The 22,674-nt window shown below is 44.8% G+C and overlaps 2 protein-coding genes across 2 annotated transcripts in view; one reads left to right on the top strand and one right to left on the bottom strand.

Annotated features, from left to right (window-relative positions):
• The window catches only part of mnat1 (MNAT1 component of CDK activating kinase), a 34,041-nt gene extending 13,860 nt beyond the window's left edge, over positions 1–20,181 (top strand). The window contains exons 8-9 of the mRNA XM_005723972.2: positions 7,271–7,392; positions 19,878–20,181. Of these exons, the coding sequence (XP_005724029.1) occupies positions 7,271–7,392; positions 19,878–19,998 (243 nt within the window). The 3' untranslated portion in view covers positions 19,999–20,181. The remainder of the gene's footprint in view (positions 1–7,270; positions 7,393–19,877) is intronic.
• Positions 20,182–20,208: 27 nt separating this feature from the next.
• trmt5 (tRNA methyltransferase 5) lies at positions 20,209–22,600 on the bottom strand. Its single transcript, XM_005723970.1, has 5 exons — positions 22,541–22,600; positions 21,835–22,415; positions 21,469–21,593; positions 20,733–21,375; positions 20,209–20,417 (listed from the first exon to the last, which is right to left on the bottom strand). Exons 1-5 carry the CDS (start codon positions 22,546–22,548, stop codon positions 20,356–20,358), a joined length of 1,419 nt encoding a protein of 472 aa, XP_005724027.1. The 5' UTR covers positions 22,549–22,600; the 3' UTR covers positions 20,209–20,355.
• Positions 22,601–22,674: the final 74 nt, after the last annotated feature.

Raw genomic sequence — 22,674 nt, 5'->3', positions numbered from 1 at the left:
TTCAAGCATAAATGGCTCCGGTTTCCTTGGACCCTTTTTTTCTATCACGAGAAGAAAGTCTTATATTTAAAAAAGCAATTTTAAAGGTATTTGCTTTAGGCCTGGAAAACTTTAAGTTTTCCCAAACTGCTTAGAAATATCAATCAATGAAGCATTCATTAGTACAAGTCCTGTTATCGCTTGTGAAATACACTGACAAATACGAAACAGTTTCATGTGACAGTGATGAATGGGCTTGGAGCACATTTTTGACCTCTTGATTTTTTTCATTTGGATGTTTTTGCCGAGGTGACGTTCACCAGTCACAGGAGCACAAATGTGCGGCGCCCCTGACTCTCTGTACCCACAACCCCCCTCTCTATACTGTCACCTTAACGGTATTTCAGCCAGCTGTTTCATCCGTGGCCAAAGTGAGCCGTCACCAGAGGAATGACATATCTGCCTGTCTTTGGGCTGGAAATTGGGGATGCCAGTTATTCCTCAGCTTCCTAGTCGTTCCGGACTTTATTTAAAGCGTGATCTAATATTGCACCTAGTTGTGATATGTTGTCAACTGGAAACACGCATGGAGACATCTCAGCCATGCTGGCTCTGTTCTTTGCCAGAGTGATTTTCTCGGAGTTCGTGAAGGGGACTCCAACCTTGGCCCTGATGTTTCTGGTTATGCACTACCATTGCTGTTGAGCGGACGTTTGAGGAAGTTCACCAATCCTCAGGGAAAGTAGTCTTATTCCAGGTGTGATTTTGAAGTGGGATGGGCCTGGTCTTGCCTTAGGAATGGTCTGAAATCACTCACTAATCCTTTACTTTGTAGGGACTCTATTGAAGCATGAGACACACATTACCCGTGTGTGGATGCGCACACACATATAAGTACACCCCCTCCTTAGCCAACCTGAGTAAACATCCTTTGAAGAATAAAGTGTCTTTTAAAATAGATGTCCGCTGATATCAAAAGAAACACTCTGTGTGGGCGGGAGGTGACTATTCGCTGTTTAAACAGGTTGCTTGTTGTAGTCTGACACATAAAACGAGCCTCAGTGCCAAGCTTAATGACAAGAGTCACAATGCTCGGCACCTGCTCTGACAAAATCAGAGGGTAATAATTAGCATACAAATGACATCTACTTTGATTTTATTGTACTCTTGCGTGCTTGCTTTATTTGTACCTGTACATTTTCTTAGATTTTCCGGTGAAACAGTGTGTGTGTTTGCAGTTGGGAATTTTTTATTTTTTTTCCCCAGCTGCTACAGTGTCCCATTCCTGAAAGCATTTTGACCGATGGGGAATCTTTCCACCTTGGGGGCAGCTTTCAGCGCCATCTTAAATGAAAGGTCCCAGGTTCCTGCGCTGCTGGGGCCCAATCCCCTCCTCACAGGCAGGAGAGCAGCTGACATACCTGACGGGGCCGGCATGGGCACCTAATGAAAGCAGGAGGCAAGCACACACATAAACAAAAGTGGAACTCACACACACAATCGGCTAAATGTGGGTGGAAAGTTTATACCTAAACATTGACGTGTAGCTGGCTGAAATAACCTCGGGTCCTCTCTGGCTGGAGTCCATTCTACTCTTAGGCTGTGGAATTTGAATACCACAGAAAACACAAGCAAACACAAACACACACAGACATGCTGTGAGCTTGTTTGCTCAGGCCTGTTTCACTTGGTTAAGTTGTCCTCTAGGGTGACCTCTGCGCAGTAGACGCACTTGTCAGCGCTGTGCCGGCTCTGCTTTACTTCGCTCTGGCAGACTGGCCCAACCTGTTTTGCCTGCAAGTTTGTCGCTTTATACTTAATGCAACCCCCACTCGCTCTTCTTCAGTGTTATCTTTATATCCCTTATTCACAAATTTTTACAGATGCAGGTAAATTATGTTGTTTATACTGAGATTGTTGACCTTGCAGCATTCACAAACCAAAGGTGGCATGTTTTATGTGGGAGAGTGCACAAACTCTGTCCTTTGGCCTTTTCCTTTATATTGGACTGCTGGCACGCAGGGTTGAAAGCGCTGGCGTGGGGGGTCACCTCAGGGAGAACCGTCAGCCCTGATTGGCACCAGCACATGTGGGCATTCACACCTCTGCCCCTGGCCCCGGCTTGGCCCTGTTTAGGTTGGCCTCAGCAGCCCTTGGGCAAGCTGCTTCAGCCCAGCCCAGCGGAAAAAGAAGTTGTCAGCTTTAGGGGCTTTGCGCTGGGGCAGCTGCCACTGGTCAGGCAGTTATATTTAAACTTGTAAGGCAAGTTGAGGCACTGTATGGGAAGCAGTTTTACACTTGCTACTTGCTGCTTAGTGGGCCGCTGGGTAGCCCAAAGCTCTTTATCCATACAGAAGCACTGGCAGCACCAGTGCGGAAGGTGGAAGTGAGGACTGGAGTTGGGCTGGGACTAGCCTGGCCCTGAACCGTGGTTATTATTTTTTATCCCCTCTGCAAAACCAACCACTGTTCCCCCTTTTCCATTGTTCTCATTATCAGGATTTGCATTAGCGCCGAGTGCCTCGATGGCTCTGGAGCTGTGGCTTCCCAAATCCTCGGGGACCACATGAGTGTATGTGGTTGTGTGTGCGAGTGCGTGGATGTTGTGGGAAGGTGCTGATGGAGAGGTTAGTCTCAGCAACCTTGATGTGTCCTGCTGAGCTGCAAAGTCAAGGGAGAGAGTGGGATGGGCAGGGAGTGCTGACGATTGTTCCGTGTGTGTGTGTGTGTGTGTGTGTGTGTGTGTGTGGGTGGAGGGGTCTTGTGACCCACAATCTGAGCCGTTGACCAATGAGCCTTTTGGATTAAAGTTTGGCATCGTTAACGCTGTATAAGAACTTCTTCTTTAGCCTTGTTTGACCGCAGTTCTCACATTTTAAATCCTATTCTAATCATACTTTAGCATTGATGGTCAGTGCCAAGTAATATTATAGCTTAATATGCCATTAAAACATATTTTTTTGTGAATCCTTTAATGACACATTCTAGTACTTTCAAAGTTATGTGACTTTTATGAGAGTCCTATAAAGTTACTTTAATGTTTACCTATATTTTTAGGTTTCAGGCGCAATTTTTCTACTTTTGGGTCTCTATGATGTCAGTAATTAGGATTATTTTTTTACCTTTATTTGTACAGGTAGTTCCACTGAGACTCAATGTGTCATTTACAAGCGACACCTACATCAGACAAACATATTAAAATTGCAACAATAAAATAGTCAATGCACAAATGTTTACACAGTCAAAAACAGGAACAAGTTCCCAGCGATGGTTTTGCAAGTTCATTTGTACATCTTTTAAAGTCTGCAAGTCAAATCAGTATTCCATGTGTTCTTTCATGTACTCAATGAAGACGGGGCAGAAAAGGCTCTGTAACATACACAGCTACTTTAGTAAAGTCCATTAATGAAACTACCCCCTAAAAACAATTCCCGCTAAATAAATACTTATGTGTAATGTTAAAGCACAATATCAGCCTGCACACCTGTTACCTGCATCAGTTAACGGATAGACACCTGCAACAGTTTTACTTGGAATTGGTTGTGGTACAACCGGATAATGTTGAGGTACAAATTCAGGGTAAGTTGAAGTACTCCCGTTGGCATGACGGTGATTTCCTCAAATCATCCTCCCCTGCGGTTTTATTAAGATTGATGGCCTCCAGAGTTTCACTTTAATGCCACAGGGGTATTATATGAGCCTTAAAACCAGTTACATGCTCAAACTTGTAATACACTGTGCTGTATAGGTAGGAGGATGGGCCTCCATAATGATAAAACCAGATGTTTATTTTGGCTCTTGCTGGGGCGTTGTTTCAATAGCCCCTTAGTCCCTCAGCCATTTCTGCTCTGCTGGGTCTGGCTGGTGGTCTCTCGCTCTCTCTCGCTCTCTCGTTGTCTTTAACTGAAGGACTTAGAAAACAGCATTCATACTCTAAGTCACATTGACTTGATGTGCACATGATTAAAGCCTCAGCAGTGGTATTAGCTGTAGGAGAAATCAGTCCTGAGGGGTCACAGCTCTACATTATGGGCATTCATTCAGGTTTTTTTTTTCTCTTTCAAAGCATTTTGTATGTACTACAAGTCATTCATTTACACATTTCTGTAAATATAATTAGAAGTCGCTATGTTTGCGTGGACATCTTTAAAGGCTGCTTTTGTGGGTGCTGATGCATCTGTGCCAGTTTTCAAGGTGCCCTTGCAGAGGAATGTAGAAGAAATTTCCCCAGAATGGGGGCTGGGTCTGTTGTGTCTGCCACTTAAAAAAAAAAAGAAGGTGGTCTGATTTACTGCTCTTCAGCCATCTGCAACTGCCAATTTGCTGCTCTTTCTTTACCACACCACCACTGAGGAGTTTTCTTCTTCTGCTTCTCCTTCCACCTTCCCTTTGTCCCAGTGCATCTCATTGAGTGCGCAGTAGGGGAGTTAAGCAGTGCTGAAAGTTTGAAAGAAGATGGATGAACAGTCTGAAAGAGTGCAAAAGAGAGTGAGAGTGACTGGGATTGCGTTCATTGGTCTGGATTTCATTAGCCTGTGGTGGGGCTCCTCTGCGTTGGATGAATGGATAGGATGGTATAACGGAGCACTGGTACCTCAGGGTGAAAGGTTGAATGAAAACCATGGAGAAGTGTGTGCCTAGTGCTTTAAAGGAAACGGCGTTTATACACTAGCAATGCAAATATATTATATTGTTTTTTTCTAATTTACTTGCATATACTAGGAATTTACAGTTGACAATCTGGCCAAGAACAGATACCCAGCAGTTTTTTGGCATCCCTTGATGAAAGAAGAGAAAAATATCGTTTAACTGACAGTGACATCATAAGGAAATGTTTTGGTGTGATTTGATATTTAGTTTTCATAATTTCTTCTGTGGAAAAACCCACTTTTAAAAATTTTATTGCTGTTTTATTGCTTTTAATGTGCTGCAACTGCCGCATGTGTAAACCACAGCTGAATGCAACAGGTTTAGACTTGTTTTGTTCTGTTTAACTTCCTATAGGTAAATGTAATATGGGGTGGGGGGTGGGGTTGTTTTTATTTTATTAAGTTGGCCCATAATGAATTCAATATCTGGATTATTTTATGGATCGTAAGGGAAAAATGATGCTGGCCTAATGTGGTCGGAGGTGAATGAATGGTGGTTAAATTGTCAGGATAGATATATTTATTTTTGAAGTGTATTTTATAATAAGTTGCAGGGAATTTAAAAAATAAAATGCAAAATACACTACGTAGACAAAAGTCTTGGTCCACACCTCTTCCTTTTTCAGTCCCATTGCCACATGTGTGTGTGAAAGTACGTAAAAAGAAACCAATGCTGTGCTAACTATATGCAACTATATGCAGAGCTTAAACCTCCTCTGCCATTAACATCAGCACAGAAACTGGACTGTGAGCTTCATGGCCGAGCACATCCTTTAGGTGTAATGTGAAGTATTTTTGTCCTAGAAAACATGATGCTGATGAGATATAGCATAATTATAATGATAATGATTATGATGATGATAATAATGAAAAGAAGAAGTATAATAATAATATGCAAAACGACAAACTTCTTGAATCTTGAAAAATAGATAAATAAAGCTGAAGTTTATTTTAATGCTCTCATGCAATGTTGTACTCATCTGCTGTCTTTCTGTATTTCAATAACTGTTGTTACTTATCTCTCCTACTTTTCTTTTTGGTGAACATCTTTCAGTAGGGTTGCATTTATCGTTCTGCGCTGCTCTGAGTTGTCCGTTTTCAGCATTTAGGCGCGCGACAACATCCTGTTTATCTGTGCCAAGATGATGAGGTGGTGAAATATCAAAAACCTCTTTATTCAGAATTTCTGTGTAAAAGTTGCGTTGAGGCTGCTGCATCTCCAAAAGCATGTACAGATTCTCAAATTCTTTTGGTTGCGTCTTTCTTAAGCTAAAAGACATAATCTTGTGCATGCCTGTCTGTTAATGTGACTGCATGCAGTTCAGACTTGCGCTGTTGAATCTGATAGGTTTGTCATTCAGACATGAAGCGGACCAGTTCAGATGCTGTCAGATTAATGGGGGGAAAAGTGCACATATGAAAGCACCTTTATTGGGACCTGGAAGGAAACTCTGCATGTGTTGTCATCTCATGTCTTTGGTGCTTTTGTAACTTCCAGCTCAGGTTTTGGTTGCTCTATTTCCCCCGTGTCTGTGCTCATATGGGCCAAAGCATGTGTGAAGGCAGGCAGTGTGAGGCCGCAGGGCACATGTTACTCGTTTAGTTTGGTTTTCATCGACTCCCCTCTGTGTTCTGTTGTTTATACTCCCCCCACTACTTTTTTTTTTTCTTCTTCTTGGCTTTCTCTCTTATCTTTTTATCTCTCCTTTGTCTCTGAGGTCCTTCGCTGCACTCTAAAATAGTTCATGTTTGTTTAAACATCATCCTTTTTAATTCCAGGTTTGTTTCATGAATCAGGCTTGTCTTATGAGTCTCATTACTTTAATGCTGGAGAAAACATAGCGGTCGGATGCTGTGTGGAAATTCCCCTTTGATGGCAGAACCCCAAATCGAACAATGCTGCAGTATCCCGAAGAAGTCTCGTATTTCTTGCTCGATCTGCACGGTCAAGAGCATTAGGAACTGGAATAGTCTGACTGAAATTTCAGCTCAGAGTAATTATTGATTGGATTAAAAAAAACAAATTAAACAACTTTTATAAGATTTACAAGCGTTTGTAATTTGAACATATTTCAGTCGGAGGCAGCTTTGACGGACATAGTTTTAGGTGAAACCACGCTAAAATAATCACAACTCAACCCACAAACAAAGCATTTCCTCCACACTACATTTATACATTATCAGCCGATTTCTCTTTGGTGGTTTTATGGAGCAAGCCAATAGCCATTTTTGAACCAAAGTACACTTGCTTTGTTATCAGGAATTACATTTCGGCCGACCACAATTTTCCTGAACGATGTTCTCATCCCTTTTTTTTTTTTTTTTTTTGTGTCCTGTTCAGTTTCCGAAACTATTTGACTGCTAAAAACATGTTCAGTCACTGTCCTGCCTCAGTTTCTGCTCCAAACCGCCGCTGCCGGGGGAAAGTGAAAATGTTGTCAGACAGAACTTCTATTTCCAAACCAGTCTGTCAAGAACCAGTGGGTGCTAATGCTGCGGACTGATTGACTTTAGCCGTATTCCAAACAATTTTTGTGTGTTTGCGCCATAGCCATAAAGTTTCCAGGGTTGCACGACGCGCCGAGACAATGACGATTATTTCCCGTCTTGAATGACGTGCCTCTTTTGTGTTTTTCTTTCAGCGACAGACGGTGTCTCTCCAGCCTGTTACCAAGATAGAGGATGTTCTTTACCACTACAGACCCCTCCAAGTTGAAACCTATGGACCTCCGGTGCCTGAACTGGAGCAGCTGGGCAGACTCGGGTACAGTTATTTACTCAGTCTCATTTAGTCTCAAGAACTCTGAAAATGTGGATTTTCTTTAAGTTCTTGAGAAATTTCCTGGACAGCATTAAGCAATATGGCCGTATGGTATGAATAAAGATAAAGTTATGTCATAGTCAAAATTGTTCAAATATACAAGATGACTTTATTACCAGTTTATACACAGAATACTGCTGGATTATTGTTTCTAAAATAGAAGTAATGAATTAAAAATGTTTTCAGGAATGATCCCATCAATTTATAGTTTCATGTCAGTTACAGGAAATCTTGGGAAGGAAAAAGTATTTGCAATTCATTTAAATTATTATGTTTGAAAAGGTTTTGTTGTAGGTGTAGCGAGTAGCTGCCAGATGAGAGGTCTGCTTGGAAAATCTTGACTCTCTTCTGATTAACTGGGAGAGTGAAAGCAAAGTGAGGGCGGGGAAGGGAGGAGGGAAAGGGAATAACAGCCATCACCCTGCCACAAGCCGCCACAGTGCATCTGCAGGAGCGTCCATTAACACACAGGAAGTGCTTTCCCCCGACGGCCCCTTTGGGCCAATCAATCCACGACGCCATTGGTCCACTCCTCACCGAATGTAAGCTATCTATCAGCCAACCCAGCGCCCAGCCGTCTGCACTGCAACTGGCTGGCACTATAGCCTGCCCACACGTTGAGGGCGGCCTGTGTTTATTGGGTGATAGAAGCAAAGTGGGGTTATAGCTTTTTAATTTCAGGGGCAAGCTCAGTGCTTCACTCTAGCAGTAACTTTAATTTGGCTGAGACGTGCATATTAAAGTATAATGTCAGCGTGTTTAGGATAAAGGATTTCTAGTTTTATTGTTCCTTTTTTGTTCAGGAAAAAGTTGCCATTGACTTTTGTTGCACAATCACCTGGAAAAGCACACGCTGAAGGTGAAACGTTTCAGGAGAGTTTAAGCTGAATAACTGCTGCTTGTTTACATTATGTATTCAGTGAAGTGCTGAGGTTCTACTTCTTTTGGCCAGGCTAATCAATATGCAGATGAAACACATCTCACAATTTTTGCTGCATGCTGGAGCTCAGTGGAAGGAGGAAAAGCAGCCCCACCTCCCTTAGTGTCAGCAGTTCAGGGGTCCAGGAGGACCGATGCTGGAGAGGAAGGACTCTGCCACAGAGATAAATGAGGCTCTGTTCAGTTCAGTGAAGAACACAAGTCCCTTTGGTGCAGGCTGCAGGCAGCGACACAGACAGCCCCCTACAGACAAACCACAACTCCCAAGATGCAATGTGCTGTTAAGTAAAAGAAGGGAATAGTGCTGACATTTCTGCGCTGCTGGCAGTTTGTGATTCAGCTAAGTTGGAGATTTTGCGATGTACATAGACGATCAAGCCTGTATACACACACGCCCACAGGGTGCCCCGTAAATGTGCTGTAGGCTTTATGTCACACACACTCACCTTTTGTTATTGGAGTCCCGGCCTTTTGGCCACAGTGGAACTCTTGCGATGTGGTAAATATTCACAAGTGTGCGTGCACAAGAGAGAGAATGCAGACAGCGTTGAGAGAGTGAAAAGTGAGTCCCCTGTGTAGAGCGTTGGACTACAGCTCCAGTCCTATGACCTGTGAAGGGAATTTGCTTTAATGTGTGACGAGATGTGGATGTGCCTGAGTGTGGATGAGGTAGAAGGGCCTGTGAAGGGGGCAGGTACTTATTTTAAAACACGGCTGTTTGTCTTGGTCAAGGCTCACTGTGACAGCAGCTCCACTGGTGATTTGTCTTGGACACAGCCATCAAGTAAAACTGGAGGATCGAGCTCCTACACACACACCCCCCTCCCTGGTGGCCCCGGGGCCTCCAGGGCTCGTCTTTTGCACAGGATGTCCAGTCAACACAGGACTGAGTGGAGCCATGCCTTTTTTATGTCAACTTGCTCTTTTCTTCTGCACCACATACCCCCCACCCCCCTTCTGAGTGTCTGTCTTTTTCGTCTTGTCCCTTTGCCCCCCAAAAAAACCGCAGGAGCGCAGCACGCCTGCCAGGAAAAAGAAAAGCCACACCTCTTTCACCGTGTCTCCTTCTCTGTCAGCTGTACCTGAATAAATATGAGTTGAAGTGGACTCTTATATTAAAGACAGCTGCCTGGTTATAGGATGCATGTTCAGGGGCCTCCAAAAGTGCCCGTTCAGCTTCCACCTCAGCATCTACCCTCTCCGCTCACATATACATATCGCGCTCTACAAACGCTCCTGTCCTGACGTGCATAGGTGTGTTTGATTTGCCACGGAGGATGTGACCCCCCACTGTGTGAGGTTTTCTATAATGGCAGTATAGAGCTGCCCATCTCTTTGACTGGCACATACCCAGAGCTTTGCGTGAGCTGTCAGAGTTATGAGTAGACTGTGAATGTAACGCTACAGCCTGTACTCCAAATGTCCTGCCATGGCTCCTTGCTTTTATGTTGAACAGTAAAAGCCTTTAATAAACAAAATCAAAGTAAAAGTAAATACCGCTTTGGAGACACAAACAGTAACATATGATGTTTACATTGACATGGCTGCGATATGAATCCCAGCACACAGCACTGTGGGACTCGAGTAGTAGCTGTTAAACTCCTGTCGCCAGCTGACAGCCATAACCTTCAAACAAATGGATACATCACAATACACAGCACCTCAAAGACACGTTTACATTACACTTACAATAAGTTTTTGTGCTTGAGCTCTTGGAGGCAAATGCTGGGGGTTCCAAAATAAAAAAAATATTCTATTTTTGTTTTGCGTATGTAGATGAGCATCTGGATCTGAGTTTGTTCTCTACCAGAATACTTTTTAAGCGCTGACTGTGCAGGCGATGAAAGACTGACTGGGATCTTGGACAAGGACAAATCATATGGGGGGAAAAATAGGGGAAAGAGAAATTGGCTGCGGAGCGCTGAAAAAATGTGACTCAAACCTCAAGTGCTGACAATGAAAGCAATCCAGAACAGTTGTTTGTGTTGGCACAGGGTGCCCTGAAATTAGCCCATCTTTCTCTGACAGAGGTTGCTCAATGCGCTCCGCCAAATGCCAGTGTGTATAATATTTTGAAGTTTTGCCTCCTCCCCCACTCCGCATTGCTTTCTATAATTGGTGGAAAAAGTGAGGTTTTTCTCTGGGAGTGCTTGTCAGGCGTCCGTCTCTTGTCGGTGGGGAGAAGGGGAGCAGCTGAATGGATGGAGTGTTTAGTCTAGCGCTCCTCTCCTGGGGATGCACTTCTCTGCACAAGGAAGCAGTCCAAGGACCACTCTGTCTGAAGGGTTAAATAGGCTTAGGTAGTTTGCTGTGACCTTCATTCATTAACGAAGACAATCAGTCAGTTTTGTCTCCTGAACACTCAAGTTTGAAGTAGATCAATGTTCTCATGGACATACAGTTGCAGGAAGAAGTTCGAGCCTCTTTTGAAATTGCCAGGATTTCTAAATTAGCAGCTAATAAAATGTATCCCGATCCCCACCAAAGTCACAATTACAGACAATTTGATTAAACTAATAACACTCAAAGCCTTTTTCAGACATGCGATACGTAGCTTTGGTGGCTTCTCCGAGCATTTTGTCATTTAGACACTTTGAAGTTAATATGCATGACCGCTTCAGTAACACAGAGAGAGCCATGATACATGAGCAGTATTCACTACACACACTAGATGTACCCCAGCTTTTACAGGGTCACTGTTGTGCTAGCCACTGTAGATAATACAGTCCTGCACTAGTTCATCTAAATCTTATGCTTGTTGACTAATCAGACTTTATATCTGACCTATTAAGACTTCTAAAGTATCCATCAGGCACGCATGATTCTAAATTGACTCTGGCAGATAAATTGCTTAAAAGTCCATTTTAAAAAGCGCTATATGAATGTATGGATAATAGTAGCTTGTAAGTCACACTTGAGTTATACTTTTCATATGTTTACTGAAAATATTAAGTAATCACTTAGTGTGTGGGTTATAAAAAGTAAGTAAACCTTTTGAACATAATAGCATGTAACACCTCACTTAGGAGCCTCTGTCAGGAATTTCCTGTAGCACAAGCGTATTTTGCACCGTTCCTCCCTCTAAAACTGTTTCAGTTCATCAACATTTCTAGGAATTCTTCCTCAGACCACCCCCCCTTCAGGTTTAACCACGTTTTCTTTTTTTCTTGGCTTGTGTGCTTTGGTTCATCGTTGTCGTGTTGCGTTTACCAACCTGGCTGCTGCCCTGACGTTCTCCTCTAAAACTTTTGTGATTCAGTTTTGAATTCATTTTTCCCTCAGTGATTGCGAAAGGTTTAGACTCCAAGGTAACAAAGAGATCAAACTCGATGCTCCTTCCAACGTGCGGAAATAGTTTGGTGCATTTTTATTTTTTCAAAGCAGATTAATGTTTGTCACACCAGTACATTGTCCCATGAGTACTGTGGAGTATCTGGGTGGTCTGTGCTGCTCTAAAAAAAAAAAAACCCCAAACAAAACAAAAACTTGCAGTTTTTTTTGGGGGGGGGCGTTAAATAAAAACACAGTGAACATAGATTTTTGGCAGGTTTTAAAGTGTCTAGCCGGGACTGTGAATTATTACTCCTCGTTTGAATAAAGAAATGAATAGTATAGCTGTTTGCTGAGAATGTGTTTGTACATAATTGTCTCTTAGCTGAAGCTCAGATCACATTTTATGAGTAATCAATGCAGAAATCCTGGTAATTACACAGGGTTCATGAGCCTTTTCTTGTAACTGCATAGATACACTTGGACACAGAGCAGTAATACATAAATCACTTGTGCACACACACAGAGACTAGCTATGTTTAACATGTACTTAAAGGATGCCTGCTCACTGTTCTGGTTGGAAGCCAGGGGTTAATGGCTCTCTGAGTGATGCTCTCCTTCTGCCTGTGTTCTTTAGCTTTCCACCCATCCCTTGGCGTCTGCGTGTTTATTTGAATAGTGTGTGCATCTGTTTGTTTGTTTGTGTGTTGACTTATACTGCATGTTAAGTGCTTTGGTGGGAGTGAGATATCCAGGATAGTCAATGGTGCCATCACAGCTCTCAGTTACCGGCAGCCAGCTTCTCTAGCCTCTCCCTGCTTGGTTGGCCTGACTCCAGGTCTGAACTCTCAATCTTTCCAGCTCTGGCCTCACTGGCCAAGAGCACAAGCAGTGACCCTGGATTTGGCTCTGGAAGTTAGCAGGGACCACTAAACATGGTCCATAGAGTGCTTTTGAATCCATTTCTGCCATCGCTAAATTAGAGAATATGAGGTTTACATTGCATACAAATCATTCTTTTCCTTTCCCTGCTTTCCTTTCTCACTCTGCGATGAAAGTGCAAGTCAGCCATGATATTTTTCTTTTTCTCTCAATATGCAGAGACGAGGCGCTCCAGAGGAATCTGTAGAAACAGCCATGAATAGCTTCACCATGTAACCCAGATTCTCTGAGCCCTGCAAGGCATATATCCATCTGATGGGTCAGGAAGGGCCAGGGGGTGGGGTCAGAGGTCACTGACCGTGGGGGACTGAGGTGCAGCACCAGGATGTCAGGGTGCTGAGACTGACAGGAGGAGAATGATGGCACCTTGGAGAGACTCTCGTATGCTGGGCCACAAATAGTCATAGACTCTCACACTCTCTCCCACACAAACACAGCTTTGATGCTTTAAGTTATGAGCCGGAGAGTGAGGCACCGGTGAGTGTGACCTCAGATGAACTCTTTTGAGAGCAGTGGGCTTTGATCTACTTTTACTACTATTAGATAATGTCTCAAGGCCCATATTTTGCTCTCACTGCGCCAATTACAATATTCTCTGACGCTGCCAAACAATACCGTTTATGGGAAACTGTTTATTTTGCTCTTGCATAACAGTGGGACTGTTTCTCAAATACCTTGGAGTTGTCACCATAACATAAAGGTGGACCTGGTTTCCCAGAGATCTGATCTCCTCTATTCTCCTATACGACACAGTCAATGCACGTGCCATTGTCTTGTTACTAGATCCAGCATTGCTAGTAACGATATAGTTCAATGAAGTGCTTCAACGACCGTTCAAGTGTTTCTACAGCTTAGATCTGATAGCTTGACTGCAGCCATGAGACACAGATTTAAAATTTGCATAACCAAAAGAGAGTATAAAAGTGTGGGAGCCTGAGGCCAGCTATTTGACTTGCAAACCTGTCTGTGTCAACAGAATGCCCCATCTTTATTTAGAGCACATATCCACCACCTTACTTGGAGTCTAAGTTCCTTGCGCACACAGATGCGTACACTTCTTGTTACTAACTATATCAGAAACTGAGTGGAGTGTGGCCACCGTCTGATTCACCACCAGCCAACACCCAGACCATTATCCTGTCTGCCTCAGTAAACAGACCATTAACAGACAGAGCTGGAGGAGGCCACATCACTATTGTTTTCCCTCCCATAGATCTGTGCAAATATTGATTTTCTCTTGAAGTATGAGGCAAAATAAGCATGCACTGTAGTTGACTAGAAGCTTTTTAGTTGCGGGTGAGTCATTTCTGACCCAAAGAGCGGGCGGAAACGGAGGGAGCGTAACAGAACGACCGAAGGGGGAGGTCCGTTTGTCTAGTGTGTATTCTGGTCATTCGAAAGAGGCCTGCTTTTAGTGTTATTGTTTCCCCTCTGGAGGCAGACCAGCAGTCTCCTTGTGAGATCAAGCCAGGCCAGGCCCAGTCAGGCTACTCGCTGCCAGCAAAGGAGACAACAACAAGCAGGGAACTCCAAGGATAACAGCCTCTCTTGCTTTCAGATTTATTTGTATCACAGCCTAGCGGCGGCAGGGTCAACACCCAGTGGAGGGTGAGGTGATGTCTCCTGCCTATTTTAACACACTGATCTCTGTAGTGGTTTGCATCCATGCACTGTCTAGAGTTGCACGCTTTGATTTTGAGTCTGATGGGGCTCATAACTATGCATACACACAGACTGACTGGAATTCTGTGCCTCTCCTCTGCTCTTCATCCCTGGGGCAAAGGGTCCAGTAATGTACAGGGGGATTAACTGGCTCATTTTTCCCTCTTAAGAGCTGGAGAAACAAAACAAACTCCTGTCATGTGGGGCTTAGCTGTGGGGACTTGCCACACACACCTCAGGGGAGGAGGTACTTCTCCACTGTGACGTATGAATTAAACCCTCCTCCTGTGGTACCTTTCCTTTTCCTTTTTTTCCTTCTGTCTCTCCCTCTTTATTATTTTCTTGTTTTTCTTCCTAATTGAAATCCTCTTTGCCTTTTTACCAGTGCCTCGGGGTCTTTTGTAACTGATAACTGCATACGAGACCGCACCCCCCATGGGAAAAGGCTTTTCTTCCTCTGTGTATCAGTGATCTATCCACTGAATGTTACATCCAACTGTCAAGGCTCCTTTTGCTCTGTGTATGGGTGTGTCTTGTGCTAGCAGCCATTCACTGGTCAGCATATGTGCTTCCATTGTGTACAGCCCCATTTGGTTAACGATGACACTGATGTCATGTCATTATCCTCCCCTCTCCCTCTTTCTTCTTCTAAGCTTTCCAGGGGGCAAAGTTATCAAGTGGCAGCTCGGGAGACAAAAGAAAGATGGTGTGTGTGTGTGTGTGTGTGTGTGTGTGTGTGTGTGTGTGTGTGCGTGTGCGCACGCGTGTGCGTGATGCTTATACACTTCTCAAGGCTGCTGCAATTAATTGTGAAGGTGGCGGCCTAGCCAGTCAGCCAGCCTCTATTGCCCCCATCAGGTTGGATATAGGAGGTGCAGGGCCAAGATCTAAGAGCTCAAGATGAGTCGTGACAGGTGATGGCTTAGTCCAGGAAGTGTGGCTGATTTTGGGCAGAAGTTGCACTATCTGCTTTTATGGTGGCCACCTCAGCAATGCTGCCCTTCATAATGAAAACAAGCGCACCTCTTAATTATCACTGATAGCAACAAGCTGCCTTCTCGAGGACAGGCTGTCAGTCACTCCACACGAGAATGTATTTCTATAAGCGTTAATGTCAAGTGTCACCCAAAGCTTCTGTTAACACTCTAAACATGGTCTCTCCTTAAGAAGGTAAGTGTTAGCAATACTCTCCTCCCTCTCCTCCTCTCTTGTGGGATGCAGAGACTATCAGTGGTGATGATAAGACGCATGATAATGGATAAGAGGTTTGTATGCGTCTGAGGATATGACGTAACCGCACTGAGCCCCCCTCAGACACACTCACGGAGCACAACTTGAGATAATCTGGTAGACGGTGGATAGAATAATGGCCGAGGATCTCACTCACACACACTTGCATGTCCCAGAGGAAGCTGCATTCAATGGAAAAGAGTGTGACCTATGACCCACAGTGATGAAAGACTGCTGTTGACAGATATAGTATACCTGTGAGAGTTCTCTGTGTTTGGCTTGTCTGCGGGGGTTTTGTTTCGTAGACCACAGCCTGGACCAATTCACACATTCTCCTCTGGTTTAAAAACTCGGCTCCAACGGTTCGCTTTCGGTATCGATACAAACAGCTCTGCCGTTGGATAAACATGTATTCAAGCACATGTGAATCACGTAGACGCGTACACGGGGGGCATGAGCACGCATCGCACATCCACACAATGCGCTCAGTGTGCTGTGTGTCTCTCACAGGGGTACATTTTCTCTCAGGGCAGAGTGTAGGGAAGGAGGGGCAGATTGAGCAGCAGTGCTGTGAGTGAAACCGGAGCTGCCTGAGGAATGCAGGGGGTGTTTTGGGAGGACTGGAGAGTGGAGTTTAGTGGGTGAAGGTGGAGGTGGGGGGGTGGTGACTCGAGGGGTTGGATGGGTGATTAGGGGGTGACAGCTGAGTGCTGACCCCTCTATAATGACAAATCATCTGGCAGGTGTGTGGTTCTGTACAACACCCCCCCCCCCCTTACCCACCCAAACTCCCATCATTCCCAGGCCAGGAATCCTCAACTGCTGCTGCCGGAGCAAAGCGCTAAAGGAAGACTTCCGGACATTCACACCGTCGCCCTGCAGACTCATGACTTGTCTTTTAGAAGTACGCAGTAGCCTGTCCGCTGCCCTCTTTGTGTATTCAACACACAAAGTTTAAGCTCCATCTCTTTAATAAACATAGCTAATGAGGCTCCAGTCCTTGGAGCAAGACGGGGTAGAGTTTATTGATTTATCTGTAGATGTTTTTTTGTTTTTTTCCCCCCCTTCCAGTGTCGGTTCAGCTGATTACAGAGTTTATCTCCCGGGCAGCCTGAAAGTCATTGTACCCTGTTTGGGCCGTGATTCACGTTGACGACAGGCTAAATCCAGAAAGCGTCTGATCTTTGGTGCTGTAAAAACAAGTGGTGACCCCGGATCAGCGATAGGTCTGTAAAATCAGACAGGTGTCAGTCTGAGCTCTGCTCTCAGGTCAGTAGTGTAGGAAGAAGTCAAGACTTGAGAATTTCATGTATGTAGGAGCCTGTTTCGCTCCTTAAACTTGCCGCATGGTAAACAAGAATGTATGAAAGCAGCCAAACCACACAGAGTGGTCTGCAGTGAGCATTGTTTAAGGCTGATTCAGATTGCTCTTCTGTCATGTGCGTCCGCCTTGTGGTTTGTATGTTGATTAAGTGTCTGCTTGGCAAAATAGTCACTGTGGCATTGCAGGCCTCTTTTCTTTTCCATCAAGCTCAGGCTTCCACACATCTCCTCTTAATCTAATTCTAGCCAACACATGGAGTCTAGACAAGAGGCCCAGCGCAGCCTGCACCTCCTTGTAGTATCTGTAGTTTTTCCCCTTCAGGGTCCCAGCTTCGCAGCCATTTCCCTGAAGAACCCCAACACCCTTCGCTCGGGAGCGGCGTCCCTGATCCAAACGCAAAGAGGAGCCACACATTCTCAGCTGGAAATCGCGCGGAAACCCGCCGGAACATTTCACCACTTATCTTTTCACTTTGAATTAGAGATGGGGCTCTGCAGTGTTTTCCAGGCAGCAGGAGTGGAGAATACTTTTTCGGGGTCCCGTCAGGAAAGCCTCTGATGGTTATTAGCATTAGCAGGAGACATTGCCCAGGTATTCAGAGCTCCAGACCCAAGTGGAAAAAAAAACACTGTTAACTCGGAACTGTTTTGATCCAACCGCACATGGCTTCTTAAAGCAAAGGGTAGCAGCAGATGGTGAGAGTCAGAGGTTGAAAAATAATGCAAGCACTTATCAGCTGTTATGCTTTTGTGAATGCTAAAAGAAATCAAGTAATCTTGCTGTGTGAGAAAACTGCAAAAGCTCCACCTTTTTATGTAAATTATACTCTTAGACTTGTATATGAGGGAGTTTTCCATATGGGGAATATTACAGTATTGTTTACTTAAAGTCATGATACTTTTTTTGGAGAAAATAACACACATCACTCTTTGGAGTCAAACCTCGACCCCCTTTACATATTCCCTTGTGACAACTGCAGTCCTAACACTCACACTGTGTCATACTGTGTCATTCAGTCGTCTTCATCACCTGCACCCGTCCTTTCCCGCCTCCCCCTTAGCGACATAATGGGCGAGCCCAAAGTGACCCATATTTACCCAATAATACGAAGCTTTGAAAAGACCCATATCGAGTTGCAGCTAATGCTCCAGTGGGGCCCGGAGAGTGAAAGATGTTACCGGCCGAAACGGCTTGGGTTTCAGCGCCCTGCGAAACAAAAGGCAGTCCAGTCCTCGGAGAGAGAGGAGGGGGGGTGAGGAGCTGATGGGGTGAAGGAGCATTGGTGCACACAGTGTAGCAGTAGTGTTCAGAGGGGAGCAAAGCGTCTATTTCACAAGTAATTTTTTTTTTTCTCGTAAGTTGGTGTTTGGCAAAAAAAAAAAAGAAAGAAAAAAGGCATTCTTGTTGTTGCACGTCTTCTGTTGCTGGTCTGTCCTGTCAAGTACAGTCATGTGAAGTTTATCTTTCAGCTTCACTTACATCTAGCCTTTATGGGAAGATGCGGATATTATCCGCCGAGTTAATGGAGCAGAACTGAACTAACCTCGGGTGTTAGGGGTGAGCGGAGGGCAGGCAGGGTTAGTTTAAGAGAAGAGGGTTTGTGATGATGATACCCAAAGGTGATTTCCCCCCCATATCCTCCCCTCCTTCCTCTTCCCAACCCCCTCAACTACACTCTTCCTCCCTCTCCTTCATGTTCTCTTTCTGCGCTCTCTCCCTCCTTAGGGGCAGGCAGGTATAAAGTTACACAGAGCTCTCAGCTTTCTTGGAAGGAATGACCACATGAGTAGCTTGGGGATTAGATTAGCAGGAAGAGCAGACTTAGCCAGGCTGTAAATAGCCCACTTTTTTCACCATTAAAAAGGCCCAGTACAATATAATCAATAGATAGCACTCATCTGATGCAGGAAGCCATATGAGAAGACCTCCCTCAAGTGCTCTGAAGGACAGGCTACAGCAGCTTGGGCCTAATGAAGTTATTATTAATCACTGGGCCTCCTGTTTTGAACTTGTGTGCCGTTTCTCTAGTGGTCTTTGTGTGCACCGTCTGGTTGACATTTTGTGCTGTCCTCCTTGTTATTTTCACTCTGTTGTGAGGTGTTTGTGTTTTTAATGTCACAGACATGCTACCAAGCATGTTTCACCTTCATTTTCAATGTTTTTATTGGGTTCTTAGGAACAACAGAAAGCAAAATCCGATCTATGCAGCGAGCGTTATCGCCAACACCTTTTCCCCCCTCATCCATCTCTCATTCACATACACCTCGGCTCTGTCAGTCTCTCTGAGCCTCCCTGCAGGTGTTAGGTTTCTCTGTAAAGCAGCCTGAATGAGCATGGAAATCAGAGTGCTGTCTGTGCTCTTGATTCACTTTTCACTTTGAAGTTTACCGAGCTCACAGGAACAGGGGCCACAAAGCCAGACTCGTGTGAGGGCTTTAGACGCCTCTGCCAGGACTATGGCAGGACGGGGGGGCGTGAGAGGTTTGGGCAGTATTGATGGGCAAGGCTACGTGTTGTCTGGATCGCTGGCGGCCTTTGCTTTTTTTTGCTTTGTAGTAACACGAAAGAGAAAACGGTACGGCTCGCTTTTTAAGCGCACAATACACACTTGAGAAATTACTCGACTGGGAAGGGACGGAGCACTTAAGTAGAGAGGCAGCTATCACTGTGACTGTTTTTTCTGCCTGTGCACGATTGTGAAAATAAACAGTGACGTTCGCGTTTGCTTAAGATCCCCGCAAAGGAGGTTTGGCAGGATACATCTGTAAGCACTTAGAAAAAATAAAAACGGCTATAATACTTTAATAGAGCCATGTCGGAGAGACTTTTAGGCACAAGGTGTTCCACTGTCAGTGTATGTCTACGTCCGTCTTTGCTGATCTCATCAAAGGGCCAAAGGGTACCAGAGAGAAGGAGGGAAAAAACCTTCAAAAATAAACTTAAACTCAGGCTACATTCGCAGGAAGAGTCTTTAAAAGCAGCCTTCGGGGTGCCGGCCAGGCAGATTATTTCTAACATATCCAACCTGCGTTACTCAGCAGAGCTTTCTATTTGTTCTCAGGTATCTGAATCACGTGCGGGCCGCCGTGACTCAGGACACAGCTGGAGGATACACCTCAGGTTTGGCGTGTTATCGCGCCATCCAGGACGCGTTCAGCGGGCTGTTCCCTCTGAGAGGCTGAAGAAGCTACTCCAGTTAGAAATGTGACTGAAAAGACTTTAAATATTGCACTACTACCACTACGCTGCTGTGGGTGGGGAGTGCTCTGACTTATATGTATGTTGTATGTAACTTTTTAAATTTTGTGCAAACTTTATTTTTTAAATAAATGGCAATGAACACTGAGGTTTTGTCTGTCATTTTGCAGATTTATTTTAAAATTAAACGCAGGCCAGAATTTAAAAAAAGAAAATGCAAATGACTTAGTCACAAAGTTGAGCTGTGACTTCTTCAAATAAACAATATTTAAGTGCAAAAAATAAAGTCAGCTCCTACGCTGATCCTCATGGTCCTCATTGTGCCAAGTCGATATTTATCCTTACGTTGCATTTGTAGTTTCTTCACACTTCTGTCTCTTTGAGGCTGGCTCTTCAATTTGTTCTGTAGACAAACAGAAAAAAACATCATAGAAACCATCTCTGTGCCAACGTTGAAAATTAGCTCTGGAATTTCAGCACATATAACAGCGCAAACACAGGTATTCATGCTTTACCAAAATTCACACTATGGGCTAAGTAATGTCTAAGTAAAGTGGGAACTTAAAATGTTATGACAGAAAACTGAGGAAATAGTTTCATAATAAAAGACAAACATGCTTTCCTCTTGTTTATTTTCAATGCCTCTTCTTCCCACATTTATGGGATGTTTGAGCCTTTTCTTTTGGAAAAGACCTCATAAGAAGGAGTGATTCCTTACCTGACTCTTCAGCATCACTTCCAAAGAGGACGTCTTTAGGGAGTGTGAACCTCACACACATCATATCTTTGTTGGGAGCCACGTTGCGCACAAAATGCACAGAGCATCGGTTCTTCAGAGGGAATCCGAGGCTGCGGGAAGCTCTCTCCACCACATCTGTGTCAGGGTCATCATCTTTGGAGAAGCCGTAGCAGTGCACTGTAGGTAGGTTCTCATCACAAGGAGGTTCCTGGTGGTGCAGGAGGCCCCTGAACGCATCCAGGAAGTCCAGAGCTAAGGCAGGCAGGTTCATCACCACATGAACGGCAGATGTTCCCCTCATCAGTACAGGCAGCTCCTGCTTTAAAGGTCCCCGGATGAACGCCCTGCCGTCCAGATTGAAGGCTCTGACTTTGCTCTCCACCTTGTTGAGTTTGCAGTTATGCTGCAGCCATCGGTAGGACTCTGGGTTGAGGTCGTTGGCTAAGATGCTGGCACCTAAGCGAGCAGCTGGGATGGCGAAGGGTCCGACGCCAGCGAAGACATCAAACACAGTGTCGCCGCGCTTGACGAGCTGCACCACCCGCTGGTGTTCTGTGCTCAGCCGAGGGTTCCAGTACACGCGAGAGAAATCAAACTCGTACGTCACCCCGTTTTCTTTCACCTGGATCGGGATCGGGACAGCGATTAGCCTGTGCACTGAACATATGTAATAACAACAAGTGTGAAACAGAGGGCTCTGTGGAACTACACATACTTTGGCGACCATGTTCTCCTCTCCAGCCAGCACTTCCATCTTAAAGTTGCGGTAAGTGGAATCGATTATGTTCGTCTTATTGACCACACAGGTGACACCAGGATTTTTGTCCATGATCACCTGACCTGCAAGAGAAGGCACAGAAAAGAAGCCTTACTGTAAATTTGGAAATGATGGGTGATCCCAGCTGATCCACTGTTTCTGTTAGCTGTATTTAGTCAGATGTACTTGTCATTTTGACATTTTAAGACACAGGTAAGTTTGGGTGACACATTAAAAAAAATAAAGTGAATAAATAAGCAGAAAGACGTGTAGATACTTGAGTTTGTAATAAAACCTCCCGCGGTCCAGGCAGCAGCCTCTCACCTATGAGGTTCTTGTATGTGAGCTGGTGGTCCCTCAGGTTCATGTGTGCGATGTGGCCCACCCGACTGAACGCAGAGGTCACATCCTGACCTTGGGGAAGCACAGCCTCCAGCACTTCTTCGCTCTTCAGGTTGTCATAGGTCAGCTTCAGCTCATAGTAGTGGAGCTCCTCACTGACACTGAACGACCTCAGAGCCTCAGCTTCAGTCTCACTGAAGGAGCTCGGTGAGGAGACTCTGCGAGGGTCCAACAGGACCAAGCGAAAGTCGCTACTCTGCTCTTTGTCCTGAACCACCCTGGGCACACCAGGGCGCTGGATGCTCGACTTTTTTAGGCTTTTCACTACTTTGTTTAAGACCCCAATGGGCACCCGTAGAGCAGGGACTGTAATAGTCTGTGTGAAGGCGTCTTTGTCCAGAGAGGTCATACCCCGGACCTCTGGAGGGGGTCGGTACAGTTTAGGCTCCATTATGGGCTTCACAGCCAAGCAAGGATACGCTGCAGAGCAAAAGCAGCGGTGCACAGTGGCAGGATTCAGGCTCCTTTGAGTTTGTGCAGATACAAAGATCCTGCCGAGAAACCTACGAACATAATAACGCCGTAATAATCAGGCAGAAAAGAAAAAAACATTCAAATTATCAGAACAAAGCTTAAAACAAAAGTATACAATTAACCACTAACGATAAACCAGATCCAGACAGCTCACCTCAACATCCTCCGATTACAGGCATGCTTGAACTACGTCATAAGACGTCGACCACAGTCGAGCGGTGATTGGTCAAGCGAGCAGCGACTCGCATTTTGATTGCACGGTGTAATTTCTGACGTGTAGAACGCGAC

Source organism: Pundamilia nyererei, unplaced genomic scaffold, assembly GCF_000239375.1.
Source record: "Pundamilia nyererei isolate P.nyererei 1_Seehausen unplaced genomic scaffold, PunNye1.0 scaffold00010, whole genome shotgun sequence".
NCBI lineage: Eukaryota > Metazoa > Chordata > Actinopteri > Cichliformes > Cichlidae > Pundamilia > Pundamilia nyererei.
This window is presented reverse-complemented; position numbering and strand designations above follow the sequence as displayed.